The following is a 22091-nucleotide window of genomic DNA, read 5'->3' as shown; positions in this document are numbered from 1 at the left end:
CTCATATGCATCTACAACCTTCTTTCCGAAGGCCTCAGAGAGCTCTTTAGATCTCACCATGGTGATAACACTCACTTCAACAATCTAGAGCAAACCAAACTAATGTCTGAGGTTTAAATAAAACTCCAATGTCCTCTAATGATGGTCCAATCATTGCAGCTGATGTGGTGCACAGGATTCTAATTTTAGACATTTTAAGTAGTAATAAATGTGGGGGTGTCCAAACTTTTTCCTCACAATAAATTTCCATTTTTGTTCATTACATTTTACAACTTGTGTTCAGAAGTCATTTTTAAAAAATTTTTGTTTAGTTATTTAAGCTTCATCTTTCAGTACTGTTTAAGTGAAGCTCAAATGTTCATATGTTTAAATATGTTCAAAAAGACAAAGGTTTTTATGGGGTGTCCCAACTTCTTCACATGACTGTATGCCTTTTCTACAGTATTATTATTATTATTATTATTATTATTATTATTGTTGTTGTTGTTATTGTTATTATTTGTATCTAGTGAAGTCAGTCACTGATGTATCATCTCCGTTGAGGTCAGGGGTCTGTGCAGATCACGTTTTGTGCACGGGGGCAACGACAGGGTCGACCTTCTTCCACGCTGTTGTTTGTTTAGCTAACAGGCTCAATGAGAGGCTTCCTCTTATTTACTCTTCTCGTTTACTTTTCACTTCACACCAACACATTCCCAACCAACAGCCACCGCATTGTATTCAGCTCAATCGGCCGTCAGTTTTAGGAGATTAGAAGTGTTGGGCTCATAAAAGGGGAGAGAATTATTTACACACACCAGCATTGTGTGAAAGAAGAACACTGTTTGGGTATCCTGAGCCAAAAAAAAGCTTAAGACCACACACCCAACAATGACATTTCTGAAGGAGAGACAAAAGAGTGGGTCAATAGAATTTTCTTTAGGTATTTTAAGTGTTTGTCTCTGCCACCAGGGTCAGGTTCTGTCTCGAAACCTCTCTGGTGGAGAAGAGGTTTGAAGATGCTGATAAGAGCACTATTTTGGAAAAGGCACTGCAGGTCACTGGGAGTAATTTATACAAGTATCTACAGTAGTACTCAGTTGTGTAAATAAAATTAAATGTTTTAAAATGAACACAAATACAGAAAAAGTCACCTTATATACCGTAAAAATTGGTTGTTTTTAAAAAAAACGCTGGGTTGAGGCAGTTGGGTTTCACTGCTGGATTATTTCTCACTCAAATAACCCAATTGTTAGGTTATTTTCTCAACCCAGCACTTGGGTTACCATGTCCTGTTGCCAGTGGCTAAATTCCCTTAAAAATATATATGTACGTTCGTGACGGTCTGTGTTGCCAGATTGGGTGGATTTTATTTTAAAACTGGTGGGGAAATTGGCCGGTTTTAAGGTATCATGACCAGTGGCGTAACTAGGAGCTAATGAGCCCCAGTGAAAAAAAATTTTTTGGGGCCCCCTCAACAAATTTCATATATATATCACAGTATGATCACAGTATGCCCTGTGCGTTTCTCCACTACATATGTCAGCACTGCATTGTGGCAATAATGTAGGAACCATATCCAGTGTCTGCTTCTTAAAACATATAACATGGTCAGCTGTGGCTGGGTCTTGAGTGGTAGGTTAGCTCATAGACTGCTGCGGCACCCAATCACAGCCAGTTGTGACATCATTGTAATGGATGTACTGTAACAGCACAATTGTAAATGTAACTGTATTTTAATAAAGGGTACGTAAGGTATTGTGAACATATTCATAGCATATAAGGTATTTATCATCATTTTTGCTAGTTTATTTTGATGTTTTTTATAAACAAATGCTCATTGATTAATACAGGACTGTTGATATTCACCATCACCTTGACCTGCCCTAAATTAGGCCAATTAGCTAGCGGCTGAATTTAATGATGATAATTGCATTCCTAGCTTTCTCGCGCAATGCAAAAAGTGCTAGCTGTAAAGGACATGGCCTTTTTCCATTAGCATGCTAATGATGCTCTGAACAAAGATGGGTGAGGGGAAATATGAACCCCATTACTAGAGAAGTTGCAAGAAAACAAGAATCATAATTTATCGTCATTTGTTTATTTTCACAAAGCTTTAACACATTTTTAACATTTCCATGACCAACTATAAACAAAATTAGAATTTGTTGCCTGCATAACATCCTAAAACATTTGGACAGAGGCATGTTCAGAACATTTCTGTGTTTGTGTTCAGGTGTAGTGATGAAGCATCGCTCCTTACTTAAAAGGTGGAATACCCTACGTAGTGCACTTCACAGTAACAGATAATGTGAATGGAACGCTCCTACAGATGTAAGAATCGCTTACTGAACCAATCTGACTTTCTGATTTTAATTGTTAGTAAGAAATGCTGTTATTTGCATGTATTTAGTTTGCAGCGTCACACAGATGATGTGTCAATAAAACGCTTGATTGGCTTTCTAACGAGTTCGTGTTTTACTTCACAACCGGGAAAAGTTTGAACGTTTTTAATTATAAGCACATTTACAAAATAACGGATTATATTCCTAATGGGACACACGGTTATAAATTTAATAGCATCTGAAACAACATAAGCTAAGGTAAGCAGTATTATGGATTTTTTTGCTGTGTTTGGGATTTTGGCCCGCTGTGCCGTAATTTGCAATGAAAACAAAACGTCATTTTAAGTTTTTAACTGGTGCCTAGGAAAGTAAAGGAAAGTAAAACAGCAAAATACAGTCGCTAATCTGTTGTTGTTTTTATCTGAACTTACATATTATTTGTTTATTTCTACGCTTTTTTATTATTATTATTATTTTACCCCTTTTTCTCCCACTTTTAGCGCATCAAATTGTTACCCGTCAATCATCCTCTCACTAATGCTGGTCCCTGCTCCTGATTGGGGAGGACGAGGCTGCTCCACGCCCCCTCCGAAACGTGCACAGCAATCGAACATCTTATCACCTACACTTAACGAGCGCAGTGCGGTACAGCGCTGTGCACGGAGGGCCACACCCCCTAACACACTCCTTCCCCATCTCCGTGCAGGCGCCACCAACCTGCCAGCAGAGGTCGTAATCGCACTAGTCTGAGAGAGACTCCCAATCCGGCTTTTAGTCCCGCCCCTTATCTGAACAACAGGCCAATGGTTGTTTATGTAGCCACTCATCCTCAGCCGGCAAGGCAGAGCCGAGATTCGATACGATGTATTCGAGATCTCAGCTCTGGTGAACAGCGTGTGTTTAATTGCTGCGCTACCTGAGCGGATGTTTTGTGTATATTATATAGACTCGTGACTTGACTCAGACTCTAGCCTAAAGACTCGTGACTTGTCTCGGACTCTAGCCTAAAGACTCGTGACTTGTCTCGGACTCTAGCCTGAAGACTCGTGACTTGACTCGGACTCTAGCCTAAAGACTTATGACTCGACTCGGACTCATATTTTGCGGCTTGTGAACATCTCAGGTGCCACCTTGACAAGAATTAAACAAGAAGTGTTTTTCAAGGTGGGCATTTTCAAAAAAACTAAGTCCACAACAGTAGAGGCGAAAATATGTCAACACATCCACGAGCAACATTCCTCACATTTTTCTGTAGGCCCCAAGGACATGTTTATCTGTCTCTCTTGCTTCTAAATTAAAGGATGGGGAACAGTAGGGGGGGGAGAGGGGTGTAGGGAGGGGTTCAGGTGTTCAGAACAGCTGTCAGAGAAAAAAACCTCACTATGATTCATATCTCCAGAGAAATGGAACCGACTGATGAAAGGCCCCGTTGTGATGACTGATTCTATTTAAACTGGAGTTGCCGCTGTACACAATTCATACACAGGACTGGATGCACACACTGTTTTTGGAGTTCATCTGAATACACAGAGTCAAGTGAACACTGTGTATCCAAACATTGATGTTACTGATGTCCGCTCGGACTGTAGCAAACACAGCTATACCAACATTTACTGAGAGCTATTTCCATTCAGATGGGTTTGTGTTGGGTAGCAGCACTGACACATTTCTGATCTCAAGAAAAATATTGTGATCCTACTACTGCTAACAGGTTTACAAAATCTATTATACACTGATCAGCCATAACATTAAAACCACCTCCTTGTTTTTACACTCACTGTCCATTTTATCAGCTCCACTTACCAAATAGAAGCACTTTGTAGTTCTACAATTACTGACTGTAGTCCATCGGTTTCTCTGAATGCTTTGTTAGCCCCCTTTCATGCTGTTCTTCAATGATCAGAACCCCCACAGAGCAGGTATTATTTAGGTGGTGGATCATTCTCAGCACTGCAGTGACACTGACATGGTGGTGGTGTGTTAGTGTGTGTTGTGCTGGTATGAGTGGATAAGACACAGCAGTGCTGATGGAGTTTTTAAACACCTCACTGTCCCTGCTGGACTGAGAATAGTCCACCAACCAAAAACATCCAGCCAACAGCGCCCTATGGGCAGCGTCCTGTGACCACTGATGAAGGTCTAGAAGATGACCAACTCAAACAGCAGCAATAGCTGAGTGACTGTCTCTGACTTTACATCTACAAGGTGGACCAACTAGGTAGGAGTGTGTAATATAGTGGACAGTGAGTGGACACGATATTTAAAAACTCCAGCAGCGCTGCTGTGTCTGATCCACTCATACCAGCACAACATACACTAACACACCACCACCATGTCAGTATCCCTGCAGTGCTGAGAATGATGCACCACCTAAATAATACCTGCTATGTGGTGGTCCTGACCATTAAAGAACAGGGTGAAAGCAGGCTAAAAAGGTATGTAGAGAAACAGATGGACTACAGTCAGTAATTGGAGAAATACAAAGTGATTCTATATGGTAAGTGGAGCTGATAAAATGAACAGTGAGTGTAGAAACGGAGGAGGTGGTTTTAATGTTATGGCTAATCAGTGTACAGTACTGTGACACCTCATTTTCCCTCATTCTTTTCTTCTATTTTTGCTAGTTTGTCACGTTTAATGGTTCCAACTAATTTTAATAGAAGATAAAGATACAATTCCATGTATTGAAGATAAACATTTATTTACAAACTGTACCACCCATGTTGAAAAGTAATTGTTTCATCTTTGGAAGTAACAACTGAAATCAAATGTTTGCGATGACTTGCGATAAGTCTTTTTTAGCACTGTGGAGGAATGTGTAAACCCAACAACAATGTACCTACTGTTATGATTGGTGGTTGGATGACATAACAAAATAAAAGACTGAAATCAGCATATGCTAGCAGGATAGTGATTCAGAACTGGTTTAGAAATGGTCTTTCCAAGGTTCCAACCCTATTAAGAGCATGTTGACTGTACTAAAAAGACAAGTCTGTGCGTAGAAACTGACAGATTTTGTCAAACTAGCAATTTACCCTACTACAGTTGTCCAAGATTCAGCCAGAGCTCATTGTCTATTAATGTTGCAAGCCTTAAGTCTGAGTTCCTGGTTATTCAGTAATGCTGATACCTCTAAGGCACAAAGGCATTCAGATACCTCTAAGGCACTAAACTCATTTCTGTCCATATGGACACTGTAGGTGATCATGCATCATTGTGGATTTTAATATAACACTGGTGAGTTTGACTGTGCAGTGGACCAAAAGTTCATCAAAACAAGGTTGAGAGATCAAGTTAATGAACACTTGTGCTCTTGTTACTACAGAGCATAGTCTTTGTGTTTAGTTAATGTACACTTGGTGTCTGTAAAATTTCAGCTAACTGACATTCCAGGGAATAATATACACTATATGGCCAAAATTATGTGGACAGTAATCCTAATAAATAAGTTCAGGTGTTTTAGCCATAAGAGTTGACTTATAAGTTTGGTGTGAAGGAACTCCAGTGGCCTTTTGAAAGAATTGGAAAATTCCACACCCGGCTTCCAGAAGAAGCTTTTATAGGCAACTCCATAATAATGCCCATGGTTTTGAAATGTAATGTCCAACAAGCTTATGGCCATGTGTCATTGATTCTAGGCTGATGACTTATATAATATATGTATATAAATACAGCTAGTTCGACTGTATCCATTTGACTGAGTCACTATAATTCAGAAGGTTCAGAAGCTTGGAAGTACAAAGTAAATGGAACACTAGTGTCTTTGCCAGGGTCAGAAGTACAGCCAAAACTGTGTTATACCAACAGCCATCTAAATAAGCCAGTAATCTTTTTTTTCACAGTTATAACAACAGAACAGCGAGTGTGTTCCAGGAATAAACTGGCTTCATGTCTAATGGCTCGTGTTTTTGCTGTGGTGTGGACCCATCGCGACCCTGGCCAAAATAAAGCAGTTAGACAAAATAGAAACACGAGTACAAGCAAACTGGAACTGGGCAGCCCTTGCTCTGGACTGGTTAACATAGAAGCATCTTGAACTATTGTCACTAATATTCACACCGTGACATTTTGTCTCCCCCTGGTGTCCAATGGAAGTACGACATCATTCAATAATTTTTTTCAACGATTGAAAAATGTTGTAATCATAATTAATAGCAACTGTGAAGGTAAACCACATGTAAACATATGAGCCAAAACTTTAGGACCACCTGCTAAAAATGTGCACTGTCAGGGTTAGGAAGGGTTAAAATACTGTATATTCAGGGCCAGTGGCGGCTCCTGCCAAATCGCTCAGGGGGGGCCAATTGTAGCGATGATGACCAAGGTGACCCGTTCAATGGGTAAATTAAAGCTTAAATAATTAACATCTTAAGTCATCTGTCAGTTTGCCCTCACAAATAACTTTGAACATGGAGAGATTGAGAGAGAGAGAGAGAGAGCAGCTTTACCATTAATCATAAAATTAAGTAAAGCCTTCACACTAACAATTTAATTCAGTCTTCATCAGATAGCATTTTATTTTAGGTGCAGCAGATCCAGAATAAAGATTGGCATCTGGGCTGATGTGCAATGAATAAAGAAGTACAATTAAACAATTGGGGAGATACAATAAGTGCAATCACAATTCACTATTTAAAAATTACATTACTTACTTGTAATTTACTTGTAACTTATATGACTTTCCCCCTTTTGTAGATACTTGATGTTTAAATTTGGTCTGGGTGGCCGTAATTCTTAAGTTGCTAATTTATCCTGAATACATGATGGAGTTGCTCCGAACTGAGGTGATGGTAGTCATGGTGACAAGATCGCGACACCAGGTTACGTGTGACGCAAGCACGTAAGTGCGAGCCCTCCCGGAACCCATTCAAAATGTATTGCAGCTCCTGCAGTTCGAAAAAAAGAGCCTTAACATGAGTCTATGAGAGCAATCCGGGGCGATTTTCAGTTAGACTGAAGTCACCCCGAAAGGGGGCGGTACTGTACGGAACACAACTCGACGCTGATTGGACTACCATATTCCGAGGCAAGACTGACTCCAGAACAGTCACAGCTGTGATAGAAAAATTATTTCTTCCCTTTCATCCTTCGGTGGTGCGTCGCCCGATCGGGGCTGTTCATAGGTACTAGTTATACACCTTGGATTATGGACAGGCATACAGACCTGAGTAATTGTAACTGTAGTGGCCAGATGACTGGGTTAAAGGAACAGATGCTTACAGACAATTATGGCAAGTACCCACCGTCCGTGGTCTGAGGCGCATCAAGCCACAAACTGCCAACAGGACTTAATGCCAAAGTACAGGGTGTGTCAAAATTAACACTAACACTAATAATAACCCACAAAATATGGTACTGTTGCTTGCTCTGTATTGACCATGATGGCGAGACTGTCCTGTAAATCATCTTACACATACAGTATTAAGTATGTTTTGGTTTCCGCCATTCAAGTGTTAACATAACTTTGACTCACCCTGTATATACACTGATGAGGCATAACATTATGACCACCGTCCTAATATTGTGTTGACCCCTGAAGGTGTGCTGTGGTATCTGGCACCAAGATGTAAGCAGCAGATCCTTTAACTCCTGTAAGTTGCGAGGTGGGGCCTCCATGGATCAAACTTGTTTGTCCAGCACATCCCACAGATGCTCGATTGGATTGAGATCTGGGGAATTTGGAGGCCAAGTCAACACCTCAAACTCGTTGTTGTGCTCCTCAAACCATTCCTGAGGCATTTTTGCTTTGTGGCAGGGCGCATTATCCTGCTGAAAGAGGTCACAGCCATCAGGGAATATTGTTTCCATTAAAGGGTGTACATGGTCTGCAACAATGCTTAGGTAGGTGGTACGTGTCAAAGTAACATCCACATGGACGGCAGGACCCAAGGTTTCCCAGCAGAACGTTGCCCAAATCATTACACTGCCTCCGCCACCTTGCCTTCTTCCCATAGTGCATCCTGGTGCCATGTGTTCCCCGGGTGAGCGACGCACACATACACGGCCATCCACGTGATGTGAAAGAAAACGTGATTCATCAGACTAGGCCACCTTCTTCCATTGCTCCGTGGTCCAGTTCTGACGCTCATGTGCCAACTGTTGGTGCTTTCGGTGGTGGACAGGGGTCAGCATGGGCACCCTGACTGGTCTGTGGCTATGCAGCCCCATACGCAACAAACTGTGATGCACTGTGTATTCCGACACCTTTCTATCAGAACCAGCATTAACTTCTTCAGCAATTTGAGCTAAAGTAGCTCGTCTGTTGGATCGGACCACACAGGCCAGCCTTCGCTCCCCACGTGCATCAACGAGCCTTGGCCACCCATGACCCTGTCGCTGGTTTATCACTGTTCCTTTCTTGGACCACTTTTGATAGATACTGACCACTGCAGACCGGGAACACCCCACAAGAGCTGCAGATTTGGAGATGCTCTGACCCAGTCGTCTAGCCATCACAATTTGGCCCTTGTCAAACTCACTCAAATCCTTATGCTCACTCATTTTTCCTGCTTCTAACACGTCAGCTTTGAGGATAAAATGTTCACTTGCTGCCTAATATATCCCACCCACTAACAGGTGCCGTGATGAAGAGATAATCAGTTTTATTCACTTCACCGGTCAGTGGTCATAATCATATTCCTGGTCAGTGCATATAAACAGCAACTTCATTAAATTTTGTATTAATTTGATTGTGCAAAAACTTCTGAACTGTAATTTAACTTGAAATTATGACAAAAGCTAGTAACACTCCAATTTATGTGTTTTTAGATGAAGAACTAGAATTTTTCTAACTGTTTAAACACAAAAAACAGTTTCAGAAATCTTTGAAATCCCAACTTATTACTTAAAAATGTGTGTGAACTTCACCTGTCCCAGGCAGTGATGATGCATTTATAAAAAAAAAAAAAAAAGTGTGGTATTACAATTTAAAAGTTTAGATTTTAACTTACATGCAGAAACTTCCACATGAATAAAATGATTTAATTCTAATTTTGAGAATTGAATCAATATAATCATATATTTTACCATTTTGTATTTACAATATATATATAATTGCATAGTTCTAAGCACTAAATGGATTTGCAAATCTGCCTCTTCCCTGTTAATATAAAGGCATACATACAGTGTATCACAAAAGTGAGTACACCCCTCACATTTCTGCAGATATTTAAGTATATCTTTTCATGGGACAACACTGACAAAATGACACTTTGACACAATGAAAAGTAGTCTGTGTGCAGCTTATATAACAGTGTAAATTTATTCTTCCCTCAAAATAACTCAATATACAGCCATTAATGTCTAAACCACCGGCAACAAAAGTGAGTACACCCCTAAGAGACTACACCCCTAAATGTCCAAATTGAGCACTGCTTGTCATTTTTCCTCCAAAATGTCATGTGACTCGTTAGTGTTACTAGGTCTCAGGTGTGCATAGGGAGCAGGTGTGTTTAATTTAGTAGTACAGCTCTCACACACTCTCATACTGGTCACTGAAAGTTCCAACATGGCACCTCATGGCAAAGAACTCTCTGAGGATCTTAAAAGACGAATTGTTGCACTACATGAAGATGGCCAAGGCCACAAGAAGATTGCCAACACCCTGAAACTGAGCTGCAGCACAGTGGCCAAGATCGTCCAGCGTTTTAAAAGAGCAGGGTCCACTCAGAACAGACCTCGTGTTGGTCGTCCAAAGAAGCTGAGTGCACGTGCTCAGCGTCACATCCAACTGCTGTCTTTGAAAGATAGGCGCAGGAGTGCTGTCAGCATTGCTGCAGAGATTGAAAAGGTGGGGGGGTCAGCCTGTCAGTGCTCAGACCATACGCCGCACACTACATCAAATTGGTCTGCATGGCTGTCACCCCAGAAGGAAGCCTCTTCTGAAGTCTCTACACAAGAAAGCCCGCAAACAGTTTGCTGAAGACATGTCAACAAAGGACATGGATTACTGGAACCATGTCCTATGGTCTGATGAGACCAAGATTAATTTGTTTGGTTCAGATTGTCTCAAGCATGTGTGGTGGCAATCAGGTGAGGAGTACAAAGATAAGTGTGTCATGCCTACAGTCAAGCATGGTGGTGGGAATGCCATGGTCTGGGGCTGCATGAGTGCAGCAGGTGTTGGGGAGTTACATTTCATTGAGGGACACATGAACTCCAATATGTACTGTGAAATACTGAAGCAGAGCATGATCCCTTTCCTCCGGAAACTGGGTCACAGGGCAGTGTTCCAGCATGATAATGACCCCAAACACACCTCTAAGACGACCACTGCTTTATTGAAGAGGCTGAGGGTAAAGGTGATGGGCTGGCCAAGCATGTCCCAATGTCCCAAAACCCAATAGAACATCTTTGGGGCATCCTCAAGCGGAAGGTGGAGGAGCGCAAAGTCTTGAATATCCGCCAGCTCCGTGATGTCGTCATGGAGGAGTGGAAAAGCATTCCAGTGGCAACCTGTGAAGCTCTGGTAAACTCCATTCCCAGGAGAGTTAAGGCAGTTCTGGAAAATAATGGTGGCCACACAAAATATTGACACTTCAGGAACTTTCACTAAGGGGTGTACTCACTTTTGTTGCCGGTGGTTTAGACATTAATGGCTGTATATTGAGTTTTTTTGAGAGAAGAATCAATTTACACTGTTATATAAGCTGCACACAGACTACTTTTCATTGTGTCAAAGTGTCATTTTGTCAGTGTTGTCCCATGAAAAGATATACTTAAATATCTGCAGAAATGTGAGGGGTGTACTCACTTTTGTGATACACTGTATATTGTAAATACCACACTTGGCCTTATATATTTTATTTGGGCAAAAACAAACCCATTTTGAATTATATGCGCTAATCACACATCCTGATCAGTTGAAGTACGTGATCAGTTCCGCACTTTCAGATTGTGGTTGGAAACAGTGAGGGTGGGAAAATTAGTAATTGGTCATGTCCAAGACCAAGAGAGCTTATAGTCCAGATCTAATTTCCAACATTTTGGACCACTCAAAGAAGCTGTAAGGGGAAGAAGATTTATGTGATGATGTGAAAGCAGCGGTGCATCAATGGCTACACGCTCAACCAAAAACGTTTTTGCTGATGGCATTAAGTTGGTACGATGCTAGGAAAAATGCATTGGAAGGTGACTGTAGAAAAGTGATGTCATTTGGTTTGAAATTCTTAGAGAGTGTGAAAACCCCCGTACAATCAGAACAGTATAGCTGCAGTTTGGAACACTAGGGTATTATTTGTAACCAATGTATACCTGCCTATATAATTTCAGTTCTCTCATGTACTGTAGAAGTGTACATCCTTAATTCCATTTTTTTCTTAAATCAACTTACCTTTGAATCATCCCTGTAGAATGAAAAAATCCCTATGATGCAGTGCATTACCATCTGTGCAAGACAGAACTTTAGGGGGATTACCTGATTGAAATGGCACCACCTTGTTCAGACAGGTGAAGAGAATAAATGAACATCCAGACATGCTAGTTGGGAGTTTATTAAAATTTCAACCCTTCCATGAATCTCTCTTTGCCTGACGAGCAAATGGTGGTGCATTTCTGGAGTAATTTTTTTAGATACTTTCTAGTGAGTAAATTAGTCTGCACCAAAAAAAACAAAATAACTTGAGCCAACTAGTGATTTCATCTACTATGTTGTAGCTGAATTTATCCATAAGAGAGCACTCTTGCACAAAATATTCTACCACATGTTCCAGCCCAATACAAAACAAAAAAAAGGAAGCCATCCAAGAAAATGAAATTGACAAGATGTGTTATATGAAATGGATGCAATTAGGAATGAGTGCTTAGAGATTGATATGCACACAGCATCACTGATGTAACCTTTTTGCAAATGCCAAGTCTAACTTGCCAGCCAAAATCATTTTGTGCAAAAGCACCTGCAAAAGTTAATGGAAATGATTCAGATGCAAAGTGAAAAATTTAACCAAGCTACCCCAACAGGTGACATTTAAAATGCAAGACTGCTTATTTACATTAGCAACTATAGTTTTTCTATTTAGGAAAAAAAAAAAAAAAAAAAAAAAAAAAAAAGCATAATTAATCACAAGACAAGTTTCTGGGTTCTCAAAATTTTATTTTACATTTTAAACCTTCTTACTTGCAGATGAAACCTGGAAAGAAAAAAGACAAACATTAAGTGTGCATCATGAGACACCCACAGAAAATCCATTTACAGCAGCATGAAAAAACCTGGCAATTAATGCAGACCGACAAGGCATCGGGGACGCTGCTAACAGCCAGCTTTTGTGCCTGGTTGACTTCATTTCACAACTAAATAATCAGTCAACCCTCTAACTCCGCTAATGCAACCTTTGGGGAAACAACGACGGTCGCGTGCTGGCAAGCCAGCGGCTCAGAGCGGCACAGGTGCGCGTAAACACCAAATTGTATTTTCATGTCACGCTACCCGAGATCAGAGCGAACCCGACTGCAGAAGCAAAAGTGCAGCGTTAGGAGATGCGGCCCAGAAATCAGGTTTGCTTATCGGAATTCAGCTCGTTATGGAAATCAGGCAGAACAAAACGCTGCCATACTGCTGCTCAGCCAGCATGAAATTCAATCGGCTTGTTTACTTCCTGCAGCTCTGGACTGTCACAGCGCAGTGACTAGCAGCGCCTAGCAGCGACGGGCCAAACCGCGGCTCCAGCCTTTGAGGGAGGAGATATAGGGGTTGTTTTTAATGTTGTTTTGAGTCTCTTGGTGCCCGTTATCGCCACATTGTTACTTTTGTCAGTGGAAACCATCCCAGATGCCCTGACGCACCCGATTTAACGTTTTAAAGTGACGGATGCCTTCAGGATTCTTACTCATTCTTAATCATTACTAATGCACATCTGGACCTGTTGCCCTGAGCTGAACTGTCACTGCTACACTGACATGCAAGATAAACTTTATAGGGTCCTGAAACTCTGGGCCTGCAGTTAGAGAATGTATAATAGTGTTATTGCCATTTCTAAAAGCCCAACCTTCACTATTTCTACCACACTCAACAGAGCTGCTAATGTTCACGCTCAAGTCAGTAAGTTCTTACCTGACCAGCGATTCTGTCCAAGTCTCTGGTGCCCTGTGGAGTCAGTTTGCGCCCACTGTCAGGAAAAACAATCAGTTTGTTTAGAGGCAAAAACCCTCAATTTTGATAGAAACTAATGCAAATTCCATACTTTAATACAGTCAGTTTCAAATGTTTCCAGTTTAGCACTGAATAAAGGGATAAGCTTAAATTAAGATCTGTGTGGCAACCCAACACTGCCAGGTGATAAGAAGCGCCTGGCGACTAGATGCATGTTGGAAGGTGTGCAGAAGTCCTTGGCCAGAAGGATGGTAGTGCAAGCGACAGCAGAGCTACAATAGTGAAATTGAAATAGCTAAATTGGAAGGGGGGGGCCCAAACACACTAATGGACAATTTTATATCTCCAATTCACCTCGAATTCACATTGTAACTAGATCTTCCGTTGTTTTACCCCGAGGTGGTTCTGACCGAAACCTGTTTACACTCTCGAGGTTAGAGACTGCAGTGCCAACAATGCCGCTCCTACTAGATGGGATAGGAACCTGGCGCGTTTGCACCAAAGATGTCCAGAACTTACAACGGACTTTCACAGACTGGACTGAACAATGAACTACCAATTATTTTTTGCTAGTTACAACTTTCAGTTAAATTTAATTTTGTGTTTGTATGATGTGTAAATCCTATTTATTTAAAGTATCCTCCAGGACACCCAAAGAGGATGGGGCCCCGCTGAGTCTGGTTCCTCTCAAGGTTTCTTACTGTCATTTTAAGGACGTTTTTCCTTGCCACTGTCGCCCTTGGCTTGCTCAATAGGGGTTTTTTGTCTGTTGGTCCTGGATTCTGTAAAGTTGCTTTGAGACAATGTTCATTGTAAAGTGCACTATAAATAATTTTGACTTTGACTTCACTTGCATGTCTTTGGACTGTGGGAGCTCCTGGAGAACAGACACGGGGAGAACATACAAACCACACAGAAAGGACCCGGGCCACCCCACCTGGAAATCGAATCCAGGACCTTCTTGCGGTGAGGCGACAGTGCTACCCACTGAGCCACCGGAGCCAATGAGTAAAGTGCATTAGATGGCATGACAGAACTCTTGACATTAGCCAGGATTTACAGGTAAATGAAGTTAAAATAACTGGTATCAGGAGTACCCTTACTCATTGGTGGCTCACTAATGCTCTTTATATTAGACGTTTAAAATAAGATAAATGTTTAACACAGACCAGTTTAAAATAAAATAAGGCTCACTAATACTGTCCAGAACTTTTACTTTTCCCAGAAGGCTGGTTAAAGCACAAATGCTCATGCACGCATCTTTCAAAATAGACTTACCCATTAGGGTCCTTCTCCACCATCTTGAGAGCCTCCAGGGCCTGAAGCACTTTGCGAGCCACGTTCTTAGAGCCCACGCTGAAGTGAGAGGGGCACACACCCTTCCTCTGGCGGCCTCCGTAGATCTTGATCATGGAGCCCACGCCGACACCACCGCGCAGGTAAAGGTGACGTGCTGTGGAGGCTGAAAAATGAAAGAGAAGAACCATTTAATGCTACAGTATTTCAGTTAAGATGTTTTGATTTCTCAAATACCATTAGGCATTTGTGCTTTAAGAAGAATGAATAAGCCAGAGGCTAGAGAAAGGACCAAAGTCTTTAACATAGGTCAGTGTCCAAATTAGTAGCCTTTTGACAGAGATGTGGGATGAGTTAAAACATGTAAATGCATTTTTTTTTTTACTACTTATTTACCCAATTAAACAAGCTTTACACTGAAACAAGAGCATTGCTACCCACTCAAAGATTTAATGACACTGATTTCGAAGGAGGGACATTTGACTCATTCGTAGCTGGACAACATAATGCTTATTCTTTAAAAAGAACACAAGGTAGGAAGACTTGTCTATTCAGTTTGATTTTGTGTATGTAATTGTATTTATTTATTAGGATTTTAACGTCATGTTTCACACACTTTGGTTACAATCATGACAGGACAGGTAATTACTGGTAACAAGATTCATCAGTTCAAGTCTTTAATGTCAAACATACAATTTTGTATCTCCAATTCACCTCACTGTGTCTTTGTGGGTTTCCTGTGGGTGCTCTGGTTTCCTTACACTGTCCAGACACGAGGAGAACATGCAAACCCCACACAGAAAGGACCCGAAACCTCGAATCAAACCCAGGACCTTCTCGTGCGATTGTTTATTAGGATTTTAACGTCATGTTTTACACTTTGGTTACATTCATGACAGGAACGGTAGTCACTCATTACACAATGTTAATCCCCAAAAAAATCTTCATTAAGTCTGGTCTAAGTCAAAATTGTTAGGAAGGTAAAAAAAAAAATTGGTGTAAAGCATAAACTTTTTTTTTAATTACTGATTCAAATTTGGATTCTCACTGTTAACTCTGGTGTGCTTCATTATGGTTTGTTACTTACAGTATAAGCAGTAAAAATGTAAAATCTGAAGCTTTTTACAATTGTAATGGACATGACAAAGTAATGTGTCAAAGTTCAAATATACATGCTTTAGAAACACGTCAGTTTAATACATGCTCAGGTCAGTCTCTCAATTTTCAGAAAAAAATGGCAATGATCACTTCACAACTGAACCGAGCCATTATCAGCAGCATTGGAGAAAAGTAGCCATCAAATTCTACAGCCAGAACCATTAGTCAAAACAAGTGCATCCTGAACAAAAGCTTTTCACAAGCTTATCATTGAACCTGATTTATCTTTAAATGCCAACATTTATCCAAGAAAATATTGAAGCTTGAAATAGCAGGTAATTTAGTGTCACAATCTTTTGCTGCAAGATGTGCTATTGTAATCTCTTCGACAACCCTGTTATTTGGAGTGATCCAGTGATTTAAAGTTCCTGCAGATGTACAGACCTCCATAATGCATGGGGCAAATGTGGGTTGTGTTTAAGAGCTGGCAACGTCAGTGCAGTTTTGTTCTGTGCAATCATCTTCAAATGACTACAGGCTTTTGTGCATTTGAAAAATCTACAGGAAGCCACCTTCATGTTCAGAATGCATACCTCTATCTGATATTGATTTTTCTTTACTTCAAAAGTATGCTATCTCTTTTAAACATAGTTCACCCTGAAGTCACAGCAAGGCTTAAATCGGCAACATTTTTAACCGCATACAGCAGCAATCAAAAACAAGTCAACATACTGAGCACAACCACAGTAAAGTTGGTCCATTCTGCAAAGTAATAATCCAATAGAGCAGATTTAAATCAACACAAAAACTAGGGTTGGGCGGTATGACGATATTACCGTATACCGCGGTATTCAAAAATGGTGACGGTATTCAAAAATGGTGACGGCATTTTTTAAATGTGAAGCGCCAAATTTCTGCTTCAGGTTTACCTTGAAAACTGAGACTTTAGGACATGCGCGCATCCACAGTGAGGAAGGGGTGGGAGGGGTAGGCAGTTGGAGCTCACTGATTGGCTGTGGGGTGCTCACTGGTGTAAGCTGATAACACAGAGAGACGAGTGAAGAGCCACACTGGCTAGCGTTAGCTGTGAGCTAACAAGCAGAAACTGAAAAACGGCTCGTCTTTTAATTTTTCAATCAGTTCAACCGGAAATGAACACAAGCGCGTGCATGCGCGGACATGTACTTATTTACTAAATATATCTTCAGTGTAAATCGAGCACAAGTGTTGAGAAAAAGGAGCAAACAGTAATAATAACGTTACGCCCAATCCGCTGTTCTGACTCGTCTGCCATAGATTTTCCTGCCTATGTAAGAACTATTTTTTTCCTAAATAAAAGCGCTATATTAAGAAAAAATAACGTCTCACCTGTCATGTAATGTGAATTATAAAATATATTGTCTGGCCCTTTAAGAATGTTAAGCGCACTATAGGGCGTAGGGAGCGAGTGTGTAGGGAATAGATCGGATTTGTACCGTTTCTGTGCTCGTGTTCTGCACTGAGCTTGTGTGACATGTAAAGTAGCGTTCTTGTTAACCACTCAAATGTTTGGACTTTGAATTATTTTAACATTACTTTACATCACCGTCATTGCAACATGAACATTTACATTCATATTTTTTGTTACGGTATAGAACTTAATTCTGGATTACAGGCATAACTAATCGTACACATTCATACACTTAAGAAATATCTGTAACTATAAAGTAAGCAGTTAACATTTGAAATATATTGAAGTGTTTAGCCTGCTGTAATTCTGTTTTGTGTGGGCAGAGAGAGATTACAATGCCAAAATGTTATGTGTTAATGTTTGTGTTAAAGTGTAATTGATACACATGCATTTATACTTTTGCGTATTTATTATAGATCAGATAAGATAAGCAATGTTTGACGTTCAGATTGTTAAATCTTTTTATAATAAAACATTGAAATATTGTAATTACACTCAAGCGTGTACACTGTAAAGTTTGTCCACGACCCCCCCCGCGGTAATACCGTATACCGCTGTATTTCCTGAAGACGGTATGACGGTATGAAAATCGGCAATATCGCCCAACCCTAACAAAAACGGCAAAAAATTTTAAAGGACAAGATTAACCCCTTAATGCCTGAATTTAGTTATAATTACATAAAAAAATTAATTATTTGCGTTTTTGCTTTAAAGCCGATGCTACATTAAGTGGAGATTGTAAATTTGTCCATAGCACATAAAATAGATATAAATGTAGGTATGTTGCAAATTAGCGACAACAGGCATAAATAGTAAAAAAAAAAATGAAACGTCTTCCGTCTCAGATATGTAGACTTTACATTCAGGTATGTAGACTAACATACATACATATACATTCACATATACAGGGGTTGGACAATGAAACTGAAACACCTGTCATTTTAGTGTGGGAGGTTTCATGGCTAAATTGGACCCGTCTGGTGGCCAATCTTCATTAATTGCACATTGCACCAGTAAGAGCAGAGTGTGAAGGTTCAATTAGCAGGGTAAGAGCACAGTTTTGCTCAAAATATTGCAATGCACACAACATTATGGGTGACATACCAGAGTTCAAAAGAGGACAAATTGTTGGTGCACGTCTCGCTGGCGCATCTGTGACCAAGACAGCAAGTCTTTGTGATGTATCAAGAGCCACGGTATCCAGGGTAATGTCAGCATATCACCAAGAAGGACAAACCACATCCAACAGGATTAACTGTGGACGCAAGAGGAAGCTGTCTGAAAGGGATGTTCGGGTGCTAACCCGGATTGTATCCAAAAAACATAAAACCACGGCTGCCCAAATCACGGCAGAATTAAATGTGCACCTCAACTCTCCTGTTTCCACCAGAACTGTCCGTCGGGAGCTCCACAGGGTCAATATACACGGCCGGGCTGCTATAGCCAAACCTTTGGTCACTCGTGCCAATGCCAAACGTCGGTTTCAATGGTGCAAGAAGCGCAAATCTTGGGCTGTGGACAATGTGAAACATGTATTGTTCTCTGATGAGTCCACCTTTACTGTTTTCCCCACATCCGGGAGAGTTACGGTGTGAAGAAGCCCCAAAGAAGCGTACCACCCAGACTGTTGCATGCCCAGAGTGAAGCATGGGGGTGGATCAGTGATGGCTTGGGCTGCCATATCATGGCATTCCCGTGGCCCAATACTTGTGCTAGATGGGCGCGTCACTGCCAAGGACTACCGAACCATTCTGGAGGACCATGTGCATCCAATGGCGGTGCCGTGTATCAGGATGACAATGCACCAATACACACAGCAAGACTGGTGAAAGATTGGTTTGATGAACATAAAAGTGAAGTTGAACATCTCCCATGGCCTGCACAGTCACCAGATCTAAATATTATTGAGCCACTTTGGGGTGTTTTGGAGAAGCGAGTCAGGAAACGTTTTCCTCCACCAGCATCACGTAGTGACCTGGCCACTATCCTGCAAGAAGAATGGCTTAAAATCCCTCTGACCACTGTGCAGGACTTGTATATGTCATTTCCAAGACAAATTGACGCTGTATTGGCCGCAAAAGGAGGCCCTACACCATACTAATAACTTATTGTGGTCTAAAACCAGGTGTTTCAGTTTCATTGTCCAACCCCTGTATAGGTCATAATAATATAATAATACACTATACATATAATAATATAGTTTGTTTATTAGGATTTTACCGTCATGTTTTACATTCATGACAGGAACGGTAGTTACTCATTACACAAGATTCATCAGTTCACAAGTTTATATCAAACACAGTCATGGACAATTTAGTATCTCCAATTCACCTCACTTGCACGTCATTGGACTGTGGGAGTAAACCGGCGCTCCCGGAGGAAACCCACACGGACACAGGGAGAACATGCAAACTCCACACAGTAATAATAATAATAATAATAATATATACATATATATATATATATATATATACACACATATATATACAGTACATACATACATGCTATTTTATAATGATTATACAAATGAACTAGAATGGCATTTCCTAAAGAAAGTGCATGTGAGTGCTGAAATCAATCTAAATACAGCATTATTTATAGGCAGACATTATGGCCGATTGTAGCCGTTATAGTCGGATGTAGCGAATTCGCGACAAACAGAAAACTTCAAATAACAGAAAAAATATTCGTCACATGAAATCTATTCCAATATGTCAGCTGTAGAAGCAATCAATAATGTGCTACGTATTTTTATCTTAGCACAACCTGCATCAAATTGAACAATATCTCCAAATTTGCAGCCGCAAAATGCACAAGTCACTATCCGACAGGTTAGCTTCCGTGAATCGAATGTAGTTCCCACTCCGACCGGTCCTACGAGAAAGTAGTGCTTGCAAAAGGTTCCTAGGAGCGTATTCAATAAGCACAAACCGGCATTGGAGGAATGCATACGCTTTCTCGGCTGCAATCTGAATTAAAGCGCTGTGTTGCGAATTCGCGACGTTAAGGCTTGCACATATCCACAACTTGCATGGGGGTGGTGATACAGTAACTGCGAAGTACAGAATTGATATTCACTCACCATGCATATTTCAGACAGTCCTGCAGTATTGTTAGCAATGTTTATGCATTTGTATCTTTAATGCATATTGTACAAATTTTATAACTTTGAGTATGTTCAATGTAAAGATAAAACATACTAAATACACTAATGTCAAAAAGCTGGAAGATACCGACTGCATCACCATTTTCTTTACCATGATTAGGTAACGTATTCAAATATTGGCAACAAATGACCATTTAAAACCTACATTTAGTTATGTACTAGTTCTGCTCTCTGCTTGTTCTACTGTTTATTGAACACTAAATGGTCTAACACGGTACAACAAAGCATGAACACCCATTATGATGGGTTCTGTTGATGCAATGCTATAAGCTTGGTTAATGATTAAAAAGGAGTTGGTAGAAATTGCATCTCTACATAAATGCAAATGAGTTAAAGGAATTCATTTCCCCCCCACTTTTACCCTTTAGACAGCTACCAAAAGTTTTATGCAACACTATCCACAATTTTCTAACAATGCAGAAATTACCAGGGAATTTATGTCCAAAATTACTTCAGTGAAAAGTGGGCAGTTACAGATCAGCTAAATATAATACTAGGTAGAAGTCAAAGAAAAAAAAATCTGCTAAAGTATTTGCACATGAAGACAGTAGGGTATTAAAAGGCACAACCTACCAGCTCTAATGTAGAACCAGTTGTCATCGCAGGGAGCAAGCTCCTTATGCTTGGCCAGCTTAACAATGTCCACCCAGTCTGGAACCTTCAGCTTTCCTGACCTACAATGAAAATAATAATTACCACTTACACAACAATCAGTACTTATAGACAGCATTATAACATATGGTTAAAAAGTGGTGTTCAAAATGTTGGCACCTTTTCTGCCAAATTATCCAGTACATTTAAAGATGGACTAATGTAGCATGAAGAAAAACAGCACAGCATCAGCAACCTTTTTTTTTTTTTTTTTAATTAGGCGACATGAGACGCTTTTCTCTAACCCCAACATTCAGACTTGCAAGCTGGAGTACTCTCAGGGCAGTGGTAGCTCAGTGGTTAATATGCTGGACTGGTAATTATAAGGTTGTTGGTTCAAGCCCCACCCCCCCTACCCCCGAGCAAGATCCTTAACCCTCAATTGCTCAAACTGTATTCAGTCATAACTGTAAGTCGCTTTGAATACAAGCGTCTGCTAAATGCTGAAATGTAAATGAGTACTGGGATGCACAGTTTACTTTACTGCAAAAGTGAAACATTACATGATATGATGTACATTTTGTGGAAAGGGCACACAAGAATTTACAATCAAAGTCTGCTAAAACAGCTTAAATTTACAACACCTAAGAAAAAGATATTACTATAGTAGATAAGTTGGTAGTTAAAGTTCATGTTTTAGCCACAAAAGATGTCAGTTTCCAAAACTTTTCCAGTGGAGTCGCTGTTTATCTTTAGCACATTTTATTGTCTTAATGAGGGTTAAGCTAAAATTTTAGATGTAGATAGATCAGGAATAGTTATTATTACAACATAAGCATTTGCACTTGTGATCCTGTTTGTTTGTTTATTAGGATTTTAACATCATGTTTTACACTTTGGTTACATTCATGACAGGAAACGATAGTTACTCATTACACAAGGTTCATCAGTTCAAAAGGTTATATCGAACACAGTCATGGACAATTTAGTATCTCCAGTTCACCTCACATGCATGTCTTTGGACTGTGGAAGGGAACCGGCACACCCGGAGTAAACCCAAGCAGACACAGGGAGAACATG

The 22091-nt window shown here is 40.4% G+C and overlaps 1 protein-coding gene across 4 annotated transcripts in view; it reads right to left on the bottom strand.

The window, feature by feature from the left end:
• Positions 1 to 12393: 12393 nt before the first annotated feature.
• rps19 (ribosomal protein S19) overlaps positions 12394 to 22091 on the bottom strand; it is a 505685-nt gene continuing 495987 nt past the window's right edge. For all 4 annotated transcript variants that reach the window (XM_062992795.1, XM_062992797.1, XM_062992796.1 and 1 more), the window contains exons 3-6: positions 20994 to 21094; positions 14689 to 14872; positions 13372 to 13426; positions 12394 to 12451 (exon numbers count right to left, since the gene is read on the bottom strand). In XM_062992795.1, coding sequence (XP_062848865.1) covers positions 12425 to 12451; positions 13372 to 13426; positions 14689 to 14872; positions 20994 to 21094 — 367 coding nt within the window. In that variant the 3' untranslated portion in view covers positions 12394 to 12424. The remainder of the gene's footprint in view (positions 12452 to 13371; positions 13427 to 14688; positions 14873 to 20993; positions 21095 to 22091) is intronic.

The sequence above is a fragment of the Trichomycterus rosablanca genome, chromosome 3 (assembly GCF_030014385.1).
Source record: "Trichomycterus rosablanca isolate fTriRos1 chromosome 3, fTriRos1.hap1, whole genome shotgun sequence".
Lineage (NCBI taxonomy): Eukaryota > Metazoa > Chordata > Actinopteri > Siluriformes > Trichomycteridae > Trichomycterus > Trichomycterus rosablanca.
This window is presented reverse-complemented; position numbering and strand designations above follow the sequence as displayed.